The following is a 20,006-nucleotide window of genomic DNA, read 5'->3' as shown; positions in this document are numbered from 1 at the left end:
ATGTCTTTGAACATTATAGTGATATTGGAAGGGGGAAAAAAAAACAAAAACAAGATAGAGATAGAAACAAGAGGGGAATAATATATATATATACACACATACACACGTGTGAAGGTATATGAAAGAACAAAAGGAAGGTTTAGAACTGAAGGGTGATAATAAAAGATATGTCTATATGAAACAATGAAAATGAAATGTAATAACTAGGAGTAATAATATTATGTTTATTGTACTGAAATGCATGATACCCAGATATCACACTATTCACACATTGATATGTATAAACAATATAAAATAAAAAACTTGAATTAAAAAAAAAACATTTTTTCTCTTTTTTTTAATATTACAGCATCTTGTCAACAGTTGGTACTGAATTTGACTTGCGTACTTTGCGGGCAGTTCGTGTACTCCGGCCGCTGAAGTTAGTGTCAGGAATCCCAAGTGAGTAGCTTTTAATTAATATCTTTCAACTAAACAGCAACTATCTTGGATTACCATACTCTGACACAATCAGTTTACCTTTTTCATATAGATTAGTACTTAGACAGCTTATATTTTGTCTTTTAACTGTTTGATTATTTACTTCTGTCACCATCCACTGAAAAGCCCATATTGTACTTTAAGCCTTTGCATGGAATCCATTATCTAATCAAAGTATCTGTCCTCTCTTTATGAGTCTCAGGCGATAATCCTCTTTTTGAGAGCAAGCTCCATTAAACACAGTAGGATTAGAAGGCAGAAAATAGTGTACTATCACTATACTCATTTTACAGAATTCAGACAAAAGTTTGTTTATTATGTATATATAAGTATATAATATTTCCAAACTTTATATATATTAATATATAATTATAAAGATTATAAAAAAGATAAAGGAAACCCTGCACTTTTATTCTGCCAATAGTATCCAACTTTAGGGGCAGTACTCATTTCCATTTCTTTTTAAGCCATTGGATCATATAAATTTATATTTATACAGTATATAGTAAGAGAAGTGTCTAAAATGTGTTGATTCACCAATCTATTTCATTGAGAAAGGTAAAAACAACCTTGTTTTGAGTTTTACTTGGCAACAATATGGATAGTCCCTTCTTCCAGAATGTCTTTTTTTTTTTTTTACTTCACAGTTTATCCAACAGCCCTGGAATTTGCTGGGGGACTCCTGTCCAAATATTAACTATATTTGATGTTACTTAGCCTTTGGAGCCCTGACAAAATTGGTCAAATGTGACCTCTTAGAAATAAGGGGACTAAGTTATTGCATGAATGGAAATTATCCCAGTACAAAACAATTATCAAAATGGACTTCAATTAGTCCTAATAAATTTAGAAATATAGGAAGCTTTGACACTCTGACTGCTACTTACTTGTTAAAAAATCTTAAATTATTAGTCTTGGCCATTCATCAGTAAAAGAATTGATGGTCAATAACTCCATGTTTTACATGGAAGAGCTTTCCTTTTTCTCCTGCTTTAAGGTTTATAGGCCTCACATGCCATGTTAAGAAAGATGAAGAATATAAACAAAGTAGAGAGCAGTGTGTAATTCTCTCTATATCCTGTTAAAACTCCAATAAGGTTCACTGCTGGGTGTGCTTTAAATCTATTCTCTGATGATGCTCTGTCTTTTGTTGCAGGTTTACAAGTTGTCCTTAAATCCATAATGAAGGCCATGATACCTCTGCTACAAATTGGCCTCCTCCTATTTTTTGCAATCCTTATTTTTGCAATCATAGGGTTAGAATTTTATTTGGGGAAATTTCACACCGCCTGCAAGGATATTCATACAGGTACGTAAAACATATTCTATTTTTCCTATCAGCTACCCAATTCAAAAAAGTTAGTAGAGCTGATTTTTTTAAAAAATGGAAAAAGGTAACTATTGACAAATGTTACCTCGTTAAAAGGTAAATGAACTGTTAATATAAGGTTCAAACATTGTACTAAGATATAATGCAAATTGTTTGGTTTTGGCTTAGTGCAATTTATGATGCCAACTATAAACAATGATTTATGGCTGTATGAACTAGAGCCATGATGGATTGTTTAACATATCATGGTTAAAACATAATATATTTGTTGAATTATCAGTTATATTTACTTTGAAATATAAGCTACGTGAGAGGAATGTAAGTCAAAAGATAGGCCGGGTGGTTAATCACTTTTTATATTTATGCACAATATTCCCTGAAGAATTAGCTTTAGAAAAACATAGTTCTGTTTCTGCAGAAACTAATCCCAGAAAACTGATAGATTAATAAAACATGCTAAGAGAAAAAAAATTGCATTATGAATGAAACATAGTATCACAACAGGGCATGTCAAAAATTTCTTCATGTGAACTCATTTTAAGAAAGACTGATGGCTTCTATTGTTTTGCTGTTTAGAGCAACTAAAAGAAGCTTGAACTTTGCTTCCATAATCTATTTACACTTGGTACATGATTCACTCCATATTATGGAGAAGCATCCTAATCTACATGTTGCCACAGCAACAAATAAAGAGGGGATCTTTATTGTATTGTATCCTCCCTGCATACAATACAAACCTATAAATCTATACTTTCTTTTATAAATTGAATCTAAGTATCTCTTGTCTGTGGAGATTTTCAGTCATCCTGGTCATGGTTGTCTCAAAGGTGCTTTTTCAAAAAGCAACTGGACTTTGCTTGTTCTCAACAAAGTCCAGTTGTCTTTTGAAAAAGCACCTTTAGGATTAAGTATTTCTTGACAATTTCTATGTTACTTCTCTTTACATTTTGTGTATATTTAATCAATTTGTGTTAGTAACAGTAATGAACCTTAGAGCTGCATAGTGTCACAACAAATCCTTTGAGTTCTTCATCTGCACCTCTGTAGATTCTCAAGTAACTTTTTGGAATCAAACCCCAAAATGTGTGTTGTACAGTCCTAATGAACTTTGAATATACTGTGGACTGAAAATATAGATTGATGTACATTAACAACTATGTTGTAATTGAGGATATATGTACAAGTGTATGTAGAAACAGAGAGCCATTTTGTTATTGAATACATATATATTGTACTGCCGTCACATTTTGTAACTTTTTTATACCACTTTGTTTAAGAAGTGCATTAAAAAAAGCAAAATTAAATACTCAGAAAGGAACTTGTGACACAATTTTTTCCTGATCTGTAGAATTGTTGCCCATCAGAATAGATACTATGGAGTTTGATACAAGGCAGCTTTCTTTGTTCTTAATAACTACCAGTGTGTCAAGCAGAATAGATGTGCAGATCACCAATAGGCAAATTTCACAAAACACTATTGCTTTCTCTTCCACTACCTAAATATAATAATAGGATTATTTTTTTTTCAAGTCAAGTAAGCTTCTTAACAACATCAGCCTGCAAAACAAAGGTGGTAGCCCATCAGAAGTCAGGAAGCATCGGACTTGAGGGGGGAAACAGTGTTAAGTTGTGGAGGCAAGTAGCCTGTATCATTTGAAAAACACATCTGGGCAGTCCCTGTGCTTTCCTTGGAGGAGCAAAGAATTAAAACCCAAACCATGCTGGTTTCTGCTTTTCTATATGGCTGTACAGCATCTGAAAAAGCACTGCATGGAAGGGAAAATGTGTCTGTATGAGTACCCTGAGCCATAATTTTGGAGGAAGGGACTTCTTGAAGAACAGCCGGTGCTGTTACAAGGCAAGTGATACCACCATTTTTTCTGCCTCCTGCAGTTGCTTATCTGCTTGCCCTAGTCTACTAGAGGCCCTCTTTTTCTTCCCTCCCCAGATGAAATCATGCAAGAAGCTCCATGTGGGAAGGAAGCACCGTCACGCCTCTGCCCTAATGGGACTGAGTGTAAAGAATACTGGCAAGGACCCAACTACGGGATCACACAGTTTGATAACATCCTCTTCGCTGTGCTGACTGTCTTCCAGTGTATCACCATGGAAGGGTGGACTAACCTCCTCTATTATGTGAGTTTAGCACAATGCTTTATCTAAGAAGTTTTTTTACCATGAACTGGAAAGTTATACTCTATATTAAGGGTTAGTAAAAGAAGCTGCATAATGATGCTATAATTTTTAGCTGTAATTCAGAAAGTGAGAAGTTCTGGAGAAAATAATGGATACATTGACTTAAGATGGTGGAGAATTACTTTATGTTTTGATATAGAAAGAAGGTGTTATTAATATCTTACAAGTCATGATGTGAAAGAATCCCATTCTTCATCTGTGAACTTCGTAGTAAATTGACATGCATGTATCTATTTTCCTCTTTGCTAACTGAATTGAAGCACTCCAAACTGTAGCATTACTTGCTGTTATTCCGAACAGACTTTCTCCAGATCTTTTAGATAACATAAACATACATGCATATGAGCAAAGTTGTAAGAATATACGAACATCAGTATAGTTGATAAAATGGGGTTGTTACTAGAAAATAAAATCACTTGAATTCGGAACATAAAATCTTTTCTACTACCTATATCCAATAGCAGCCAATTTCAAATAAAGCTTAAAGTCTAAATAATTTGAATTGTCTGAGAGATCTGACATTAATGGGGAAATTCTTTTAGAGCACAGCAAAACAAGCTAATCAATATTTTATAGAAGTTTTAAGAACCAGGGAACGGGGACAAGGGAAGGCTAACTAAATCTGGATGGAGTATGAATGACTCCCATGAATAAACCCATTTTAGGGCAAAAAAAAATCTTTATTGCAGTGTTTGACCAGCTTTTACAGTAAAAAGAGAAATAGTTTGACACAACAATTTATTATTGGGAAAGAGAAAAAAAAAATAGGACAATAAAATAACATATCTGATCAATGGTTTGCAGAGTTGTATAACTCAGTGAAGATATTTGGTTATCTGATACCAAGTGTGGAGTTTAAAAAGCAATCAGCATAAATTTTATCAGTGTGGTCCCAATTTGACCTGTTGTAATCATGGGAATCAATTATCTACTTGTGCTTTTTTTTGATAGAAAAAACTAAAACTTCATTAATGATTATTAATTATTAATTATAGTAGGATGCCAGGGTTCTCAGTGCATGCTTTATGCTTACAGAAGTCAAGGAGAAAAGAACTGCATCTTCGTCATAAAGTAAAATTGGGATGTGTCTATAGGCTAGTTTAGGTCCATGGATATCAACTCTCTAAAGGGTTTTAATCAGAGAGTTGATATGTATGTTAAAAAGCATCCTTGTTTCATTTTCTTGACATAAAGTTGGAAAGATGCCCTCTCTGATTACATCCTACTCTAAGGCCAATTTTATTATATTGTTTATAGATTAGAAGTGAGAGTTTTCTGTCTGTAGAGGATCTGCTCAGAATGTTCCAAAGTCTTATCCTTGAGATAATTATCATAAACTGCTATGAAATCTATAAAGGGTACATATAGATTAAAGTCAGAGTGGTTTGTGCATTTTTCTCCTAAATTTTGAAGTGCTAGACCAGTGATGGCGAATCTTTTCGGCACTGAGTGGGCTGCAACCCGGAAGAGGAACTGCCCAGGGCACATGGCACGTGGCCGAAAATGAACTTCTGGTTTCTGACGTGTATGTGTGTGATGGCCAACTACTCTTCCAGGTTTCTGGCATGCATGCACGTGCGATGATCAGCTGGCCTTTTGCATGCTGCAGTGCCGGAAACTAGAAGAGCTGGTCTTCCATTTTCCTGTGTGAGCATGCGCGCCAGCCAGCTGATCGTCACGCACGTATGCACACCAGAAACCCGGAAGAGGAACGGGCAATGCCGCGCATGCCAGGCGACATGGCTCCGCGTGCCACTTCGGGCACACATGCCATAGGTTCACCATCACGGTCTAGACAATGGTCTATAGTCCCAGTTGAAAACCTGCTTGCTCTGGGTCAGTTTTTCCCTCCTCTATTACCCAGGTTTAGAATTTAATAAGTAACTCTCTGACATATGATTTGCTAATTAAGTTTAATAGATTAATTGGCCTATACGTAGCCAGATCATTCTTATCAGCCCTTTTGTATAAGCGGATAGTTATGACCAGTGGTGGGTTTCAAAAATTTTTACTACTGGTTCTGTGGATGTGGCTTGGTGGGCTTGGCAGGGGAAAGGATACTGTAAAATCTCCATTCCCTTCCCACTCCAGGGGAAGGTTACTGCAAACTACTGCAAACAAACCAGGGGAAAGTTACTGCAAACTAGCCCATTTCCTCCCGATCAGCTGGGACTTGGGAGGCAGAGAATAGATGGGGGCGGGGCCAGTCAGAATTTTTACTACCAGTTCTCTGAACTACTCAAAATTTCCACTACCGGTTCTCCAGATCTGGTCAGAACCTGGTGAAACCCACCTCTGGTTATGACTGCCCCCCCCCGCCCCAGTGCTTTGCAATATTAGTTGTGTGGTTAATGTATGAAACTTAAGAGGCCAATACAGAGGCAGACACTCTTGGGGACTTTACCACACTTAAAATGGTTAATGAGAGTGTTGACTAAGGAGTTGTGTATGACTGGGGCCACAGCAGTAGTGAGAATAATCTCACATAGGTGTTAGCATGCAGATCACAATAAAGTACTTAGAAGTGGTGTACCCAGACACTTGAGGGGATACTACAATGGAATGTTTTTATGTGGTTAAGTGAACATTTTGTTATAGTATGCCAAGATAGGAAGTGATTTTTGAACTTGGTGGCTTTGATTAGTTATGACTGTTCTTTCTTATGATCTTAAGTATTTTTCCGAGTCGGGCAGTGGTGAAATCCAAATTTTTTTACTACCGGTTCAGTGGGCGTGGCTTGGTGGGCATGCTGTGGCTTGGTGGGCATGCCAGAGGAAGGATACTGCAGAATCCCCATTCCCTCCCTACTCCTGGGGGAAGGATATTGCAGAATCTCTATTCCCACCCCACTCTGGAACCATCCAGAGGTGGTATTTGCTGGTTCTCCGAACTGCTTAAAATTTCCGCTACCCGTTCTCCAGAACCTGTCAGAATCTGCTGGATTTCACCCCTGGAGTAGGGTCTTTTGTTGTATTTTCTGCTCTTTTAAAATTTGGGAGCAATCTGATAAGTTGGCCTTGAGTAATGCTGCTTTGGCAGTAAGGATTCCACTAATGCTGCTTTGGCAGTGATGCAAGATTTATCAAACCAATTCTTAGAGTTCCATTCCCTCCTGATCAGATTGGCTTTCACCTTTGTTACAAAAGGTTGTAGCTTAACTATGAGATCAGATATACATCAAGTATTCTGCTATTTTGTGGGATGGTTGGGTCTGAGTATGCCCCTTTGACCCTATAGAGGGTCAAAAAGTATGCTGTTCCTTCCTCTGAGTAAAACTAATGGGCTATCTTCAAAGGGGACATTCCATCTATAAGAGCCACCTCTGACCAGGCATTTTAAAGGGATCTTATTTGGGTTCCTAATTAGATCTTGCCTAATTTGCAAATGGAAGTTAAGGAGAAATAGTCACTTTCAGTCTTGGGGACTATGCCAAAATGATTAAGGCAAGGAATCAGATTTCTAGAAATTATTAAATAAACTTTGTTGGATGACTTGTGAATGAACAAAATGTATCCTATTTTTGACAGAGCCATTTAATATTTGTAGGTTAAGCCCATATATGAGATGTTGCAGCCAAAAGCCAGTTAGGTTATGTTTTGTATCTTTGAAAGATCTAGACATAAATGATAACTCAATTACTTCTTCAGGAAGACAGGCATTGGAGCCTGTCCATAGAGGGTTTCATCATTACAACCTGCTCTTGAATTGAAATACCACCTATAACTGTGATGGCGAACCTATGGCACATGTGCCACAGGTGGCACATGGAGCCATATCTGTGGGCACGCGAGCATTGCCCTAGCTCAGCTCCAGTGCTGATTTTTGGGCCTTCCAGTCCCACTGGAAGTCATGAAATGGGCCGTTTCCGGCCTCTGGAAGGCCTCTGGAGGGTGGGAAAGGCCGTTTTCGTCCTCCCCAGGCTCCAAGAAAGCCTCTGGAGGGCAAAAAATGGGCCTACCAGGCCCACTTTGCCATCACGTGCCAAAAGCGGGGGGAGTGCAGGGGGTCATGTGTGCATGCGCGGGGGGCAGGGCGCATTAAATTATGGGTGTGGGCACACATGCACACGACCCCCCTGCGCTCCCCCCACTTTTGGCACGCAACAGCAAAAAGGTTAGCCATCACTGACCTATAAGAATATATGCACCAGGAAATCACTGACATGATTCAGGCTAAGATTAAGGAAGGTATCAACTTGGTTTGGGTTTGTATTATCTGTAAAGGGAACTGTTGAGTAGGAAAGTATAAATTAATACCCAAGAAGAAAAATTTGTTGAAGACTAACAAAGCTGATATACATTCTCAAACAGAGGTAATTGTTTTACATTTTGAACACTTAAGTTGGAAACCATAAACACACCAAGCCCGGCACTTCCTTGGGTTTGCCACCTCTGAGGCTAGGTTGTGCAGAATCCAAGAAAATCTGGGTTTGCTTGTTTTGGGGCCCAACAACTATGTTTCAAAAGAGGATGGTGAGATCATTAGCAGGATGTAGTTGTTAATTTGCTGGTTCTCTCAGGATGCTATCTCTGGGTAATTTAAAAGGCGCAACACTTGGGTTGAGCAAGTTGGTGACTGAGGAGGAAGATGGAGAGCAGACCTCCTGCTGCCAGTTAGGGTAGCTAGTATCATGAGTCTGGGGTAATTCTGTAGGAGTAGTTTCAGGGGCAGAGCCTTGGTAGTACAAGGGTTTAAGGCACCCTGTTATTAAGCTGGTTATTAAGACCAGCTGCCTGCAATTACTGCAGGGTTCGAATCTCGCCAAGGCTCAAGGTTGACTCAGCCTTCCATCCTTTCTAAGGTAGGTGAAATGAGGACCCAGTTTGTGGGGGCAATAAGCTGACTTTGTATAAATATACAAAAGGATGAAGGCTATTGCTGAGCACATTGTAAGCCGCCCTGAGTCTTCGGAGAAGGGCGGCATATAAATCAAATTAAAAAAAAATAAAAAATAAGGCGAGATTGGGAATTGGACTCCGAGGGCTGGCCATTGTCATGGCTCCTATGGAAGAACTTCACTTACAAAAACTTTGTTTCTTACCATGTTGGTCTTAGCAGTAAGAAACATTGTGTCATGGCCCCCTCAGAGCGTGGTTCAGAGGAGGAGGAGGAGTTGGAACTGGGACTGTCCAACAGGGAAGGCACTCCAAGGGCTGAGGACAATGCTGCCCTGGGACCCTCAGGCATTGGGGGAGATGATCAACCAGACGTAGAACTGCCGGCTTGCACAGGGGAGGATCGGTTGCTGAACCAGCAGTAGTGCTGATAGGCAGCCAATCTCCTCTAATGAGAATCAGCTGTCTACTCCACTTGATCCAAGGGCCAGGAGAGTGGAACATAGACAAGCCCAGAGAAGGGCTGCAAGGCTACTTGGGAGAAGGTCGCCTCACAAGGAACACCTGGAGAGGAGTAACTTAAGGAGAAGCCATGGGGAATTAGTCTTTATCAGGAAAAATTGTTTGCTTTGGCTTACATTCCCCTGCCTTTGACTCGTGCCTATTTGCCATTTGCCTTGCCTTGCTTGGAAGATTGCTCTTTGCATTTTGGTTTGGACCTAGCCAGGGGTGAAATCCTACTGGTTCAGACTGGTTCGGGTGAACCGCTAGGGATTATTGGCATCAGTTCACCGAACCGGTAGTAATCACCCCTCGTTGGCCCCACCTGCGCCTGGCCGGTCTCCGCTCACCTCTTCCGGCCGCTCAATATTCCACAGAATTCAATGTTAAATGCAGCAGAGAGAATGCTAACTTTTCTCCCTCCATTCAGAATGGAGCTGCTGCAGCCTGTCTCTTTAAGGTAGTCTCCAGGAGGGAGGAGGATGTGGGGGGAGCAGCTGGAATGGAGCTGTTTTCGTGAAAGGCAGGAAAATGGGGAAGGGGATTTTCCTGCCTGTCATCCATTCCTCAATCTCAGCATAGACTGAGGGAAGGATGGTAGGAATATTCCCCTCCCCATTTTCCTGCCATTCGCGACAAGGAGTGGCTGGGAGAGGAGGGGCCGGTGAGGAGCCCCTCGATGTAAATGATGTTGAATTGGCCATACCCACCCAATCACATGATTTCCCCCAACAAGCCACTCCCACAGAACCGGTAGGGGAAATTTTTTAACCTAGCCCTTCTCTTTGTGGCCTGGGTGTGGCCTCTTCTTCACTGGGGCTTTGGAACTGCTTCTTTTCTGTGACCTGTTTCTTGCCCTGAGGACTGCTTTTGTATTGTACCTGGACTTTGCTTGGTGGATTGGACTTGGAAACCTGGACTTTGCCCTGTGAGCGTGCTTCTACTCTGTGGGCTTTCTTTGTACTACCGGGGCTGAATTTGGGAGTCTGTGAGTGGTTGCCTGCAGGCTAGCATAGGGGTGGAGCTTCAGCCTTTGGCTGAAACATTTATTAAGAGAAATAAAGAACTCTTTAGAGGCCTGCCTTGCCGTGACCACCTGCGTCATAACACATTGCTCCTAGCATTGCTAATCCACCCACCCTCCAAACTTCCCTTCATTTTCACTTCTCTCCCTCCTTTCCTGCCTCCCATGAAACATAGATAATTATGTCCAGATGTGTCATCATTAAGAAATTCCTGTACTTTGGTTCTTTTGTATCCCTAACCACCTGAATCCCTTCTGCATGGAATAATGATATTTCGCCTTCAGATATTTCATATCTGAAACAAAATCCCAGTTACCTCTCATATGCAGACCAAATTATGCCGAATACATGTTTGATTCAAGAAAACACCATCCTAAACAAGCTGCTCCATGAACAGAACAGTATGTACATGGAGCATTTTGCACATCTGTACTTACCCAGCATTAGATAAAAGTATCTCTATATATTTCTCTTCAAGAGATTCTTATGCTATAAAGATGTTCTTACTGACTGGTGTATCACATTCTCATTTTTAGCACTTAGAGGGTTGCTTATTCTGATTTCAAAATTTATGAATCATCCCCTTCACCTGCCCTCAGAACTGTGATTATATTTTTATAATAACAGAAGTGTGTATGTGCGTGTGTGTGTTTAAACTCTATATACTCCTTTGTCTTTAGGTCATAAATTGCAAATGTTACATTTTAAAGATCTATGATTATTTCCATCTGGAAGAATAAATTCAGAAAAAGCAGTGTCTTTTGCGCCAAATGACCTGAATTCAGTTTGATAGCAAATACATAGTGGAAATTATATGCAATATACATGGTTTTATTGGGGTAAAAATTGAAATATCAAGGTCTACAATATTAGATCCATTGGTACATACCGCCCTCAATTCTTCCTATCTCATAACAGCTGTTAGTCATTCCAACTGGCTGCATTGGAGGATTTTTTGGGAGAACTGTTTGCTCCATGGAAATTTGCTTTTTCTTATTAAAGCGACTAGGTGAAAAATATGTAACATTTGGCACATTTGCCATGATCTCAATTTGTTGGAACTGCCTCATGTTTTCAAATTGTGTCCTGCAAAATCTCCCCTGGCTAAATTTCAGATCATTCTGAAGGTCATCTGTAGATTTAATAGCAGCTAAAGAATCGAATAAGAGAACTGAGTTTACTTAGTACACTGATTAACAGCACTGAGTTATTGCTCATAATTCAATAGTACCTTTGTATCAGTGGTGAAATTCAAAAATTTTTACTACAGGTTCTGTGGGCGTGGCCTGATGGGTGTGGTGTGGCCTGGTGGGCGTAGCTTGGTGGGTGTGGCAGGGGAAGGATACTGCAAAATCCCCATTCCCTTCCCACTCCTGAGGGAAGGATATTGCAAAATCTCCATTCCCACCCCACTCTGGGACCAGCCAGAGGTGGTATTTGCCGGTTTTCCGAACTACTCAAAATTTGCACTACCGGTTCTCCAGAACCTGCTGGATTTCACCCCTGCTTTGCATCCTGTTAAAAGTAAAGGTAAGGATATAAATTAAACAAAATAATGTATCTAATATCATTCCATTAGATGCTGAGATGTGAGAAGAAAATGGCTAGATTGTTCCTATTTCTGATTCTGAAATGTTTGCAGGATTATTTCTCTTAGTTTGTTCTTTTCCTGATTCTTTTTTTCACTATATGGTGTATATATTTGATTGGGAAGGAGCATATGGATGACCATAGCTGTTGGTGAGTAAGGCTGGCATCTATGTACCCATTCTTGATATTAATAATTGTGAAATAAGGAAACAGAAATCTGTTTTCAACTGTTTAGTTGATGCTTGCTAAAGCTGATTGTAGGAAAAGTGGATTTTTTCCCTATGTCTTTATGGATCAGAGTATAAATGAAAGCAAGCCTATGAGCAGGAGATATGCTACTTATTTTTTGTACAGTGCCTATTAATTTTTATTGCTTACTAAGTCATATACAAGCACAAATATAATAAATATATCACTAGTTTCCATGGTTGATGTTTATGACATGGCTAGATTAAAGCCTTCAGGACATCTAGTTGCTGAAGTTGCTATACAGGAAAAGAAAATCCAAAGCTGCAAAGATAGAATTACAGTAGAAACAGGAAACATAAGAAGCATAATTACAGGAAAGCTCAGCACAGTGAAAAATAAAATGAAATGACTACAAATTGACATTTTAGGCATTAGTGAATTGAGATGGATTGAGAGTGAACATTTTCAGTTAGAAGATCACACCATTTATTACTAAAGATGAAAAATGAAAAAGAAACAACGTTGCTTTTATAATTAGGAAGGGCTTAGTAAGAAAAGTACTTGGCTATGATGCAATCAGTGATCAAATAATATTGATTAGATTTCACAGACATATCTATTAAAAATATGATGATCATTCAAGTTTCTGCTCCAACCACTGATGCAAAAGAAAAGGCGGTTGATGAGTTTCATGATCAAATTGAAATTGACAGAACCTGCAAGCAAGATTTGCAACTTGTGACTGGAAAATGGAATGCCAAAGCTGAAACATGAAATTGGAAAATGTAGTTGGATTGCATGCCTTAGGAGAACAAAATGAAGAGATTAGTTTATCAATTTCTGCCACTCCAATTATTTTTTTCAATGTTTGTTTCACAAACAAAATAATGCTTGTATAGAGGAACATCATTAAATATCAAATTGACCATATAATTTCTAAAAGAAACTGGATGAGCTCAGTTATAGCATCAAAGACATGGCCAGGAACTGACAGTGGAACAGATCACAAACTATCCAAATGCAAATTCCAAATCAAACTAAAGAGGAGAAAGAAAGCTAACCAATTTCTAAATTACAATCTTGAACATACAAGCTTTTTTCTGGATTCTATTAACTGTTCTAATTTTCTTTTATCCCTTTCACTGCCTGGACATCCCCCCATTCACTGTATCTTTACAATGTGAAAACATCTGGTATAATCTAGCTTCCTACAATGCATCCTGATTATGCTAGAAGACAATGAGTCTCAAAGGCATTTCCAATTATTTGTGAAACCCAGGGAAAATATTGCAATATTGTTTATAAACTTTTTTCTCTTCTTTGTGGGAACATGAGACTTGTAGAAGCTTGACAATAGGAAAGATAATTTTAAAATGCCTGATCATTATTTGTTCATTGCTATAAAGGAGACTGGAGATGGCCTTGAAGTTATTCAACAGCTATAAACACAAATTAGCTCTGAAAGGGAGAAACTTAAGAATATCCTACCTTTGTTTTATTTGTACAAGATATGTAAAATAGAATCTCTGTCACGCTATCAATATTCTGTTATTACACCCTGCAACTATAGCACTGTTGTAGAACTTGTTTCCTGACCTAGCCTACCTTGAAGCCCCAAACACCAATCTTGAAAGCTTCTCTGCTATCTAATCAGAAGCCTAATGCTTTGAATCTTCCCTTTGATCCCTTCCCTTTGATCAGGGAGATGTCCTCAGATCTGTAGGTCACCTCATTGTCATTGAACAACTTGCTCAAAAATTGTTTGACATCAGCAGGAAGTGAATATACAAGTAACAAACCCTGGACAATGTCATTGCACAATTAACACAGCAGTTGAGGCAAGGTTTGCCTCAGCAGGAGTCTGCAGTCTAGCCAATTTTTCTTCACTATTACTACTGTGGGAGTTTGCCAAAGAGGTTTGGACAACCCCAAGACCAATTTATGACATTTATGACTCAGTTTGAATTGTTTATGATTGGTCACCAGAATTTCCTACAGATCACTCCAAGGTGACATTTGTTCTAAGCTTGCTGAAAGAAGCAACAGCCAAATTGAAGGCAATGATCCATTACTATACAATTACCAGAACTTCATGCAAAGATTTAGAGCTGCATTTGAGGATTCCGCTAGGAGAGCAATGGCAAACTGAGAAATTCACAAACTAAAATAAAGCAACCAGGGAAATTCATGAATACGTAGCAAAATTCCAATTATTTTATAGAAACAAGGAATGATTTTGCCCCGACCAATTTTAAGGCCAGTTTTGCTGATGAACTAAGAGATGAGTTAATGAGACAATTTGGAATAACTGCTCCAACACTGCATGCTAATAGGTGGATGATGAGTTGACACATAGAATAAATAGTAAGGTGTGGATATCTTACATCCTGTCTTCACCCTCCCCTCTCTGTGTGACCTCCTCAGATGTCTGCAGTGAAGAACTCCTACAAATAAGAACAGTAAAAAGATATCTGACCTCAACAGAGAAACACAGAAGGAGAGACCTTGTTTTCTTTCTATTATGAAGCCCCAGGGCATCTAGCCAAGATTTGCATTGTTAAAGTATAAACTTCTGGTTAACAGCTAAATGCCAGACCTGTAGAACTGCTGATCACAAACAGAGATCTCAATCATTCTGAAGACTCATCTTCAGGAACCTTCACTGGCCCTTCTCCCAGGTGCTTGGCAAGTGGGTCCTCAAACAATTAAGAAGAGCATAGATCGTCAGCAACAGCCAAATAAACTTTGTTATCCTTGTTACTCTCTGGTCAGCCTTAAGTTCTAAAATACAACCCCCATCTCTTCTAGATTTTCTTAGATGAGACCACAGAGCAACACTTGACCACTTAGTTATTAGAGAAACCTATGCTTGTGGAAACAATCAACAGGCAAGCATTTCAAATTGGTTCTGTTTTGCAGTGCACAGGACTTCTACAAACGGCAATAAATGATCATACAAAAGTCCTGGCACTCTATATTACAGATTCCTTATATGTTCCCACTGTGCTGGGAAATAATTGGGTACAGAACATAATGCAGATGTTCACTGGAAGCAAGGCAGGGGTGAAATCCAGCAGGTTCTGACAGGTTCTGGAGAACCAGTAGAGGAAATTTTGAGTAGTTTGGAGAACTGGTAGCGGAAATTTTGAGTAGTTCAGAGAACTGGCAAATACCACCTCTGACTGGTCCCAGAGTGGGGTGGGAATGGAGATTTTGCAATATCCTTCCCCCAGAAGTGGGGATGGAATAGGGATTTTGCAGTATCCTTCCCCTGGAGTGGCGTGGGAATGAAGATTTTGCTGTATCCTTCCCCTGCCACACCCACCAAGCCACGCCCACCAAGCCACACCACACCCACCAAGCCGCGCCCACAGAACCAGTAGTAAAAAAATTTGAATTTCACCACTGGAGCAAGGATAATTTTATTTTCTACTTCAAACTTCCCACTCTCATCCTTCCACCTCTTCTGTTCAGCTCTATGAACCTCCTTTTTGCCAGAAAAGCATACAGTTTGCTGATGTCTCGGGGGTGGAAGGAGCACCTGCATTACCTTCTCAAATGTGTGATTGTACTATAAATTTGAAATCAGGAATACATCAACTTGAAGGCAGGAATTCAGGTCACAGTTAAGAATACTCTGTACCTACTTAAAAGCTAGCTGCTTAGAAGGAGTTTCTGAATCTGAAGAAAGTTATATTTGCCTCCAGCATTTCTATCCACATTTTTTGTCCTTAGAGGGGTATTTATGTATATGTTTATACACTCCTGAACAGTGTAACCATTAAGTATTATTACCCCCTGTCTCTTCAGATGTATTGAACTGCCTGCAAATGGCATGCATTTTCAGAAAATTGGACTTGAGAGGCAATACAATTAATTGAAATGAAAGGGGGTCATGAATACTTAATTACCTTTAATACTAGATATGGTAAGATTGTAGACACAGTGATGTCCTTTGGTTGAATTGGTTAAATTTGGCATAATTGTTTAATTATGACATGGTCTTCTCCAGATTATTGAAATATCTTTTGATATTTTGAATAAATATATAGACATATATACTATATATGTGTATATATATATACTATATAATATGTAAACATACTGAAAAACTCATCTTTGCACGAGACTCACCTTAAAGATACCTTGGGCACTGTAAATAAAACTATTCAATAAAATGTAAAAATGTTTGTTTGATTTCCCTCAATTGGATTATTTGGGCTATAGAAACTCTACAGAAGGAATACAAATAATCCTACATAAAATCAATCTGTACAATCATGACAGGCATTTAGAAATATTCAGATCATTGCAAATTTTTGTGGAAAGTTCTTTCCTAATTTTGCAGAATGCTCAAGATATCTGCCATAACTCCTAAAGAAAAGATATAAATTAGAATGGTCTACCTAAGAGCAGCCTGCAATTTAGGAACTGAAAATCAGTTTTCCAGCTGCTTCTCAAACATCCAGACTCACCCTCATCCCTTTGGTGCAAACAGATGCCTCAGATATTGCATGAGGCATCATTCTCCTTTGGTCATGGAAAGAAGGAGATAAAGATCTCTTGCCATGTGTGTTCCATTCCAGATTGCTTCTCCTAGCTGAAACAATGACATTTTCATTAAAAGAGTTGTTTGTGGTAAGAGCAGCTTTCCAGTAAAAGAGGCATTTAGAAGGAGCAATCTATCAAGTAGAGGTACAAAAGAATTAGAAGACATTCAAAAGGCACAATCTCTCACATCAGATGAGATGGGCACAGTTTTCCTTTAGTTTCAGTATAAAAATTAAAACACCTCTCACACACAGGTTCACAAAATAAAATACCATATGTATTAATACCTGAATATAATATTCCGTGCGTATCCCTCCTTATCCCCATCCTAAAGCCAAGCAACATTCTCTTTGGCTGCTGGGTGCATTTTGACTTTTGTATTAAGATGGAAATTTGATTTTAATCTATGATTTACCATCCAGAGTCACTTGCTGAGGTGGCAGCCATACAAATTGAATGAATGAGTAAATAAATAAACTTTGTCCCTCCTCAGAGAAAAGACTCTCCAGGAAGATTGGTATCAGAGAAAAAAGCTATTGATCAGTTAGATTGGATTAGAGTAGAACACTATCTGGTTGAATGTGCCAGGGTTTGGATAGATAATCTTCAGGGGGACTTATAAACAGATTCTTTGCATTTGTCTATGAATGCTGAACAATTGTTTCACAACAGTTGTTGACATGTGGAGTCCTTGGTGCTCTCTGAGCTTGATTGTTTGCTTACAGATATTTCATTACTCACCTAGATAACATCATCAATGCGAGTGAGTATGTATTTTGCTTTCCGTTTTTATATGCTTGCCCTACCAGTTTGGTGATGGTATGGGTTTTCTCCTTGACAGTTCCTTGACTACAGTGTTGTTTTCTGCTTAATTCTTTATCTCATGTTAAATCCTTTTTATCTGGATGTTGGCTGCTGAAGAGGATGTGTTCTAGTCGTTTTGTTTCCTTCTTAGCTTTTTTATTGTCTCTTTAGAATGGTTATAAATATAGTTTATCTCTATGTGTCTATTGATGTCTGATTAATCTGAACGCGAAGCTTCCAGGTATTTCCTGACATTTTTGGATTTGGCTTCATCTAAAATGCTTACAGTTCCTTAGTTGAAACTGGGGTTGAGTCTGTCCATGTGTTGTGAAATTAAGTAGTTTTCATTGTGCCTTCTCACTTCTAGTTGTTCATAGATGCATTCTGCTAGTCATTTGCCTGTCTGTCCTACATTGTGGTGTTATAGTCCTTACACTGTATGTTTTAAATGACTCTTGGTTTTTCTTTTTGGACTATGGTGTTTTTGTTTTTTTCAGATGTTTGGGAGGGCTTTAGATGGTCGAGTCTACAGTATTAGCATTTGGTTGTAATAGTCTGTTGGTTATTTCTGAGATTTTTAAAAATGCATTTTGATATAGTGTTACCCTTTTCATAAACTGTGCCCATTTGCTTATAGTGAGTTGAGTGATCAGGTGCTTTTTGATAAAATTGGTATTCATTTTGCTAGAAGATCTTGTATGGGTGGTTATTCCCTGTTTCTGGTGTTCTAGTTTGCTACAGTGCATTTGATGCTAATCTGGGTAATGTTCTTGCATTCAAATAAGTATTCCAGACTTGTATAGTTTCCTTTCATCAGCAGGTGGTACTCTCAACTTAAATTTCAGTATTGCCACTAGTCAGTCTGATTTTAATTATTTTAATCATAATTTTAATTGTAATTCAATTATAGAAACAGGGTAAGTTTTTTAAGTAAATAATTCCAGCATTTTAAAATGCCCTCCTATTACCACGTCTTCCTAGTTTAAGAGTCCAATTTTCTGTATTTTTAGAAGTTTATTGTTTTCTCTCTTTGTCTTTTCCTTCCGGTCTGGTATTTTTTTCAGAATGTTTAGTCGCCACTTTAACAAATAATTCTGAGCAAGTAGTTCTAGATTATTCCTTGGGGTTAGGTTTTAAATAAGAAAGAATCCTCTCTCCCAGATCCAGTCACTGTTCACCGACTCCTCTCCAGCACCAGTCTTAGTTGTTTCTCGGCTGTCCCAGCTTTGTGGCAGCCATCTTTAGGCTGCGTTTTCTCCGTGGCTGAGAGGGAAAGAGAACCTCAGGTCAGGCAGGAGAGTTGAAACTCTCTGTGATCTCCCCGGGCACCCCTCTTTGCTTCACCGCCCCTACAGGGCAGCTTTGGCTCCTTTTGAAGCCCACCGACAGGGAGAACTTGGCATGGGAGTGCAGAGACCTGCTTCTCATGTCCAAACTCATCATGACATCAACCGGAAGCCAGGAGGGTATGATTTCTATTGACTTCATTATTGCACAAAAGCCAAACCTTGGTGATTTTATAAAGTGGAAAGCTCTCTTAAGAAGCCCAGAGGCCCAGAAGCAAGAAGGATGCCAGTAATTGCCTAAGGAGCAATAAGGAGGGCCAGTGCCATCACCCATTCCCCACTCCACTCCAGTGGAAGAGAGAAGCCTGGAGAAAACATGCAAGGATTTGATCCCAGGCAAGCAAAAGCTCAGGGATGTGTGTGTGTGTGGGGGGAACTCATCTACCTGGCTGAGAGAGAGGGGGGCAAAGGTGCACAGCATAGGGGAGAAGGTGAAGAAGATGAAGAAATGTCTCTTTCAACCAGTCCAGGGCAGAGGTCATTCTGGACAATAAAGGACCCCGTCATGAAACATGATTGCAGGTCTACCTGCCCATCCTGTCTATTTCCTTCTCTTCCTTTCTTGGTTTAAACAGGTCTTCTAGTCTTGAGAGGACATAAGAGGTCCAGGTCCTCCTTGAAGTCTGGCAACTTATGAATCAGGATTCTGCTCCTTGGTCATATTCTTTACAAACCCCTAGCTAGGAGCTTTGTGCACATGCAAAGCTGAGGAGCAACTTTGTTTGGATCTCCCCTTGGATTGCTGTACCTCAAGACCAGAAGCTTCTAAGAAGGCTGAGGACTCCTCAAGTTTATTTCACAAATATTAACTGGCACAGAGAACAGAAGGGGTGACTGTGGACCCTTTGACCTCTCTTGAGTAGACTTCTCATGTTCTCCAAAAACAAAAAGAGATCATAGCAAATGAGACGATTCCCCCCCCCAACCTCCGATTTTTTAGAAACCTTAGACTTTAAAGAGGGTAAAGGAGTAGGAGGACCAGCAATTGGTGCCCAGGAAAGAAACGGGATCTGTGCAAGAGATCTTCCCATCTCCACTCTGCCCGTAACCTTCAGGAACTTGTGATCTGATGTGATCCTGAGTTAGTAAAAAGCTAATAAAAGACAGCTGATTTTGTCAGGAACCTTGTTCAGTGTCTGTCAGGACCCAGGGCTTTAAG

The 20,006-nt window shown here is 39.3% G+C and overlaps 1 protein-coding gene across 1 annotated transcript in view; it reads left to right on the top strand.

Moving 5' to 3' along the window:
* CACNA1A (calcium voltage-gated channel subunit alpha1 A) overlaps positions 1 to 20,006 on the top strand; it is a 290,119-nt gene that overhangs the window by 106,314 nt on the left and 163,799 nt on the right. Inside the window, exons 4-6 of the mRNA XM_070937402.1 lie at positions 350 to 441; positions 1,637 to 1,789; positions 3,759 to 3,946. Of these exons, the coding sequence (XP_070793503.1) occupies positions 350 to 441; positions 1,637 to 1,789; positions 3,759 to 3,946 (433 nt within the window). The remainder of the gene's footprint in view (positions 1 to 349; positions 442 to 1,636; positions 1,790 to 3,758; positions 3,947 to 20,006) is intronic.

The sequence above is a fragment of the Pituophis catenifer genome, unplaced genomic scaffold, assembly GCF_029215685.1.
Source record: "Pituophis catenifer annectens isolate HBS135680 unplaced genomic scaffold, rPitCat1.0.hap2 SCAF_2, whole genome shotgun sequence".
Lineage (NCBI taxonomy): Eukaryota > Metazoa > Chordata > Lepidosauria > Squamata > Colubridae > Pituophis > Pituophis catenifer.
The sequence above is the reverse complement of the archived record's forward strand: the minus strand, read 5'-3'. Positions and strand labels throughout refer to the sequence as shown.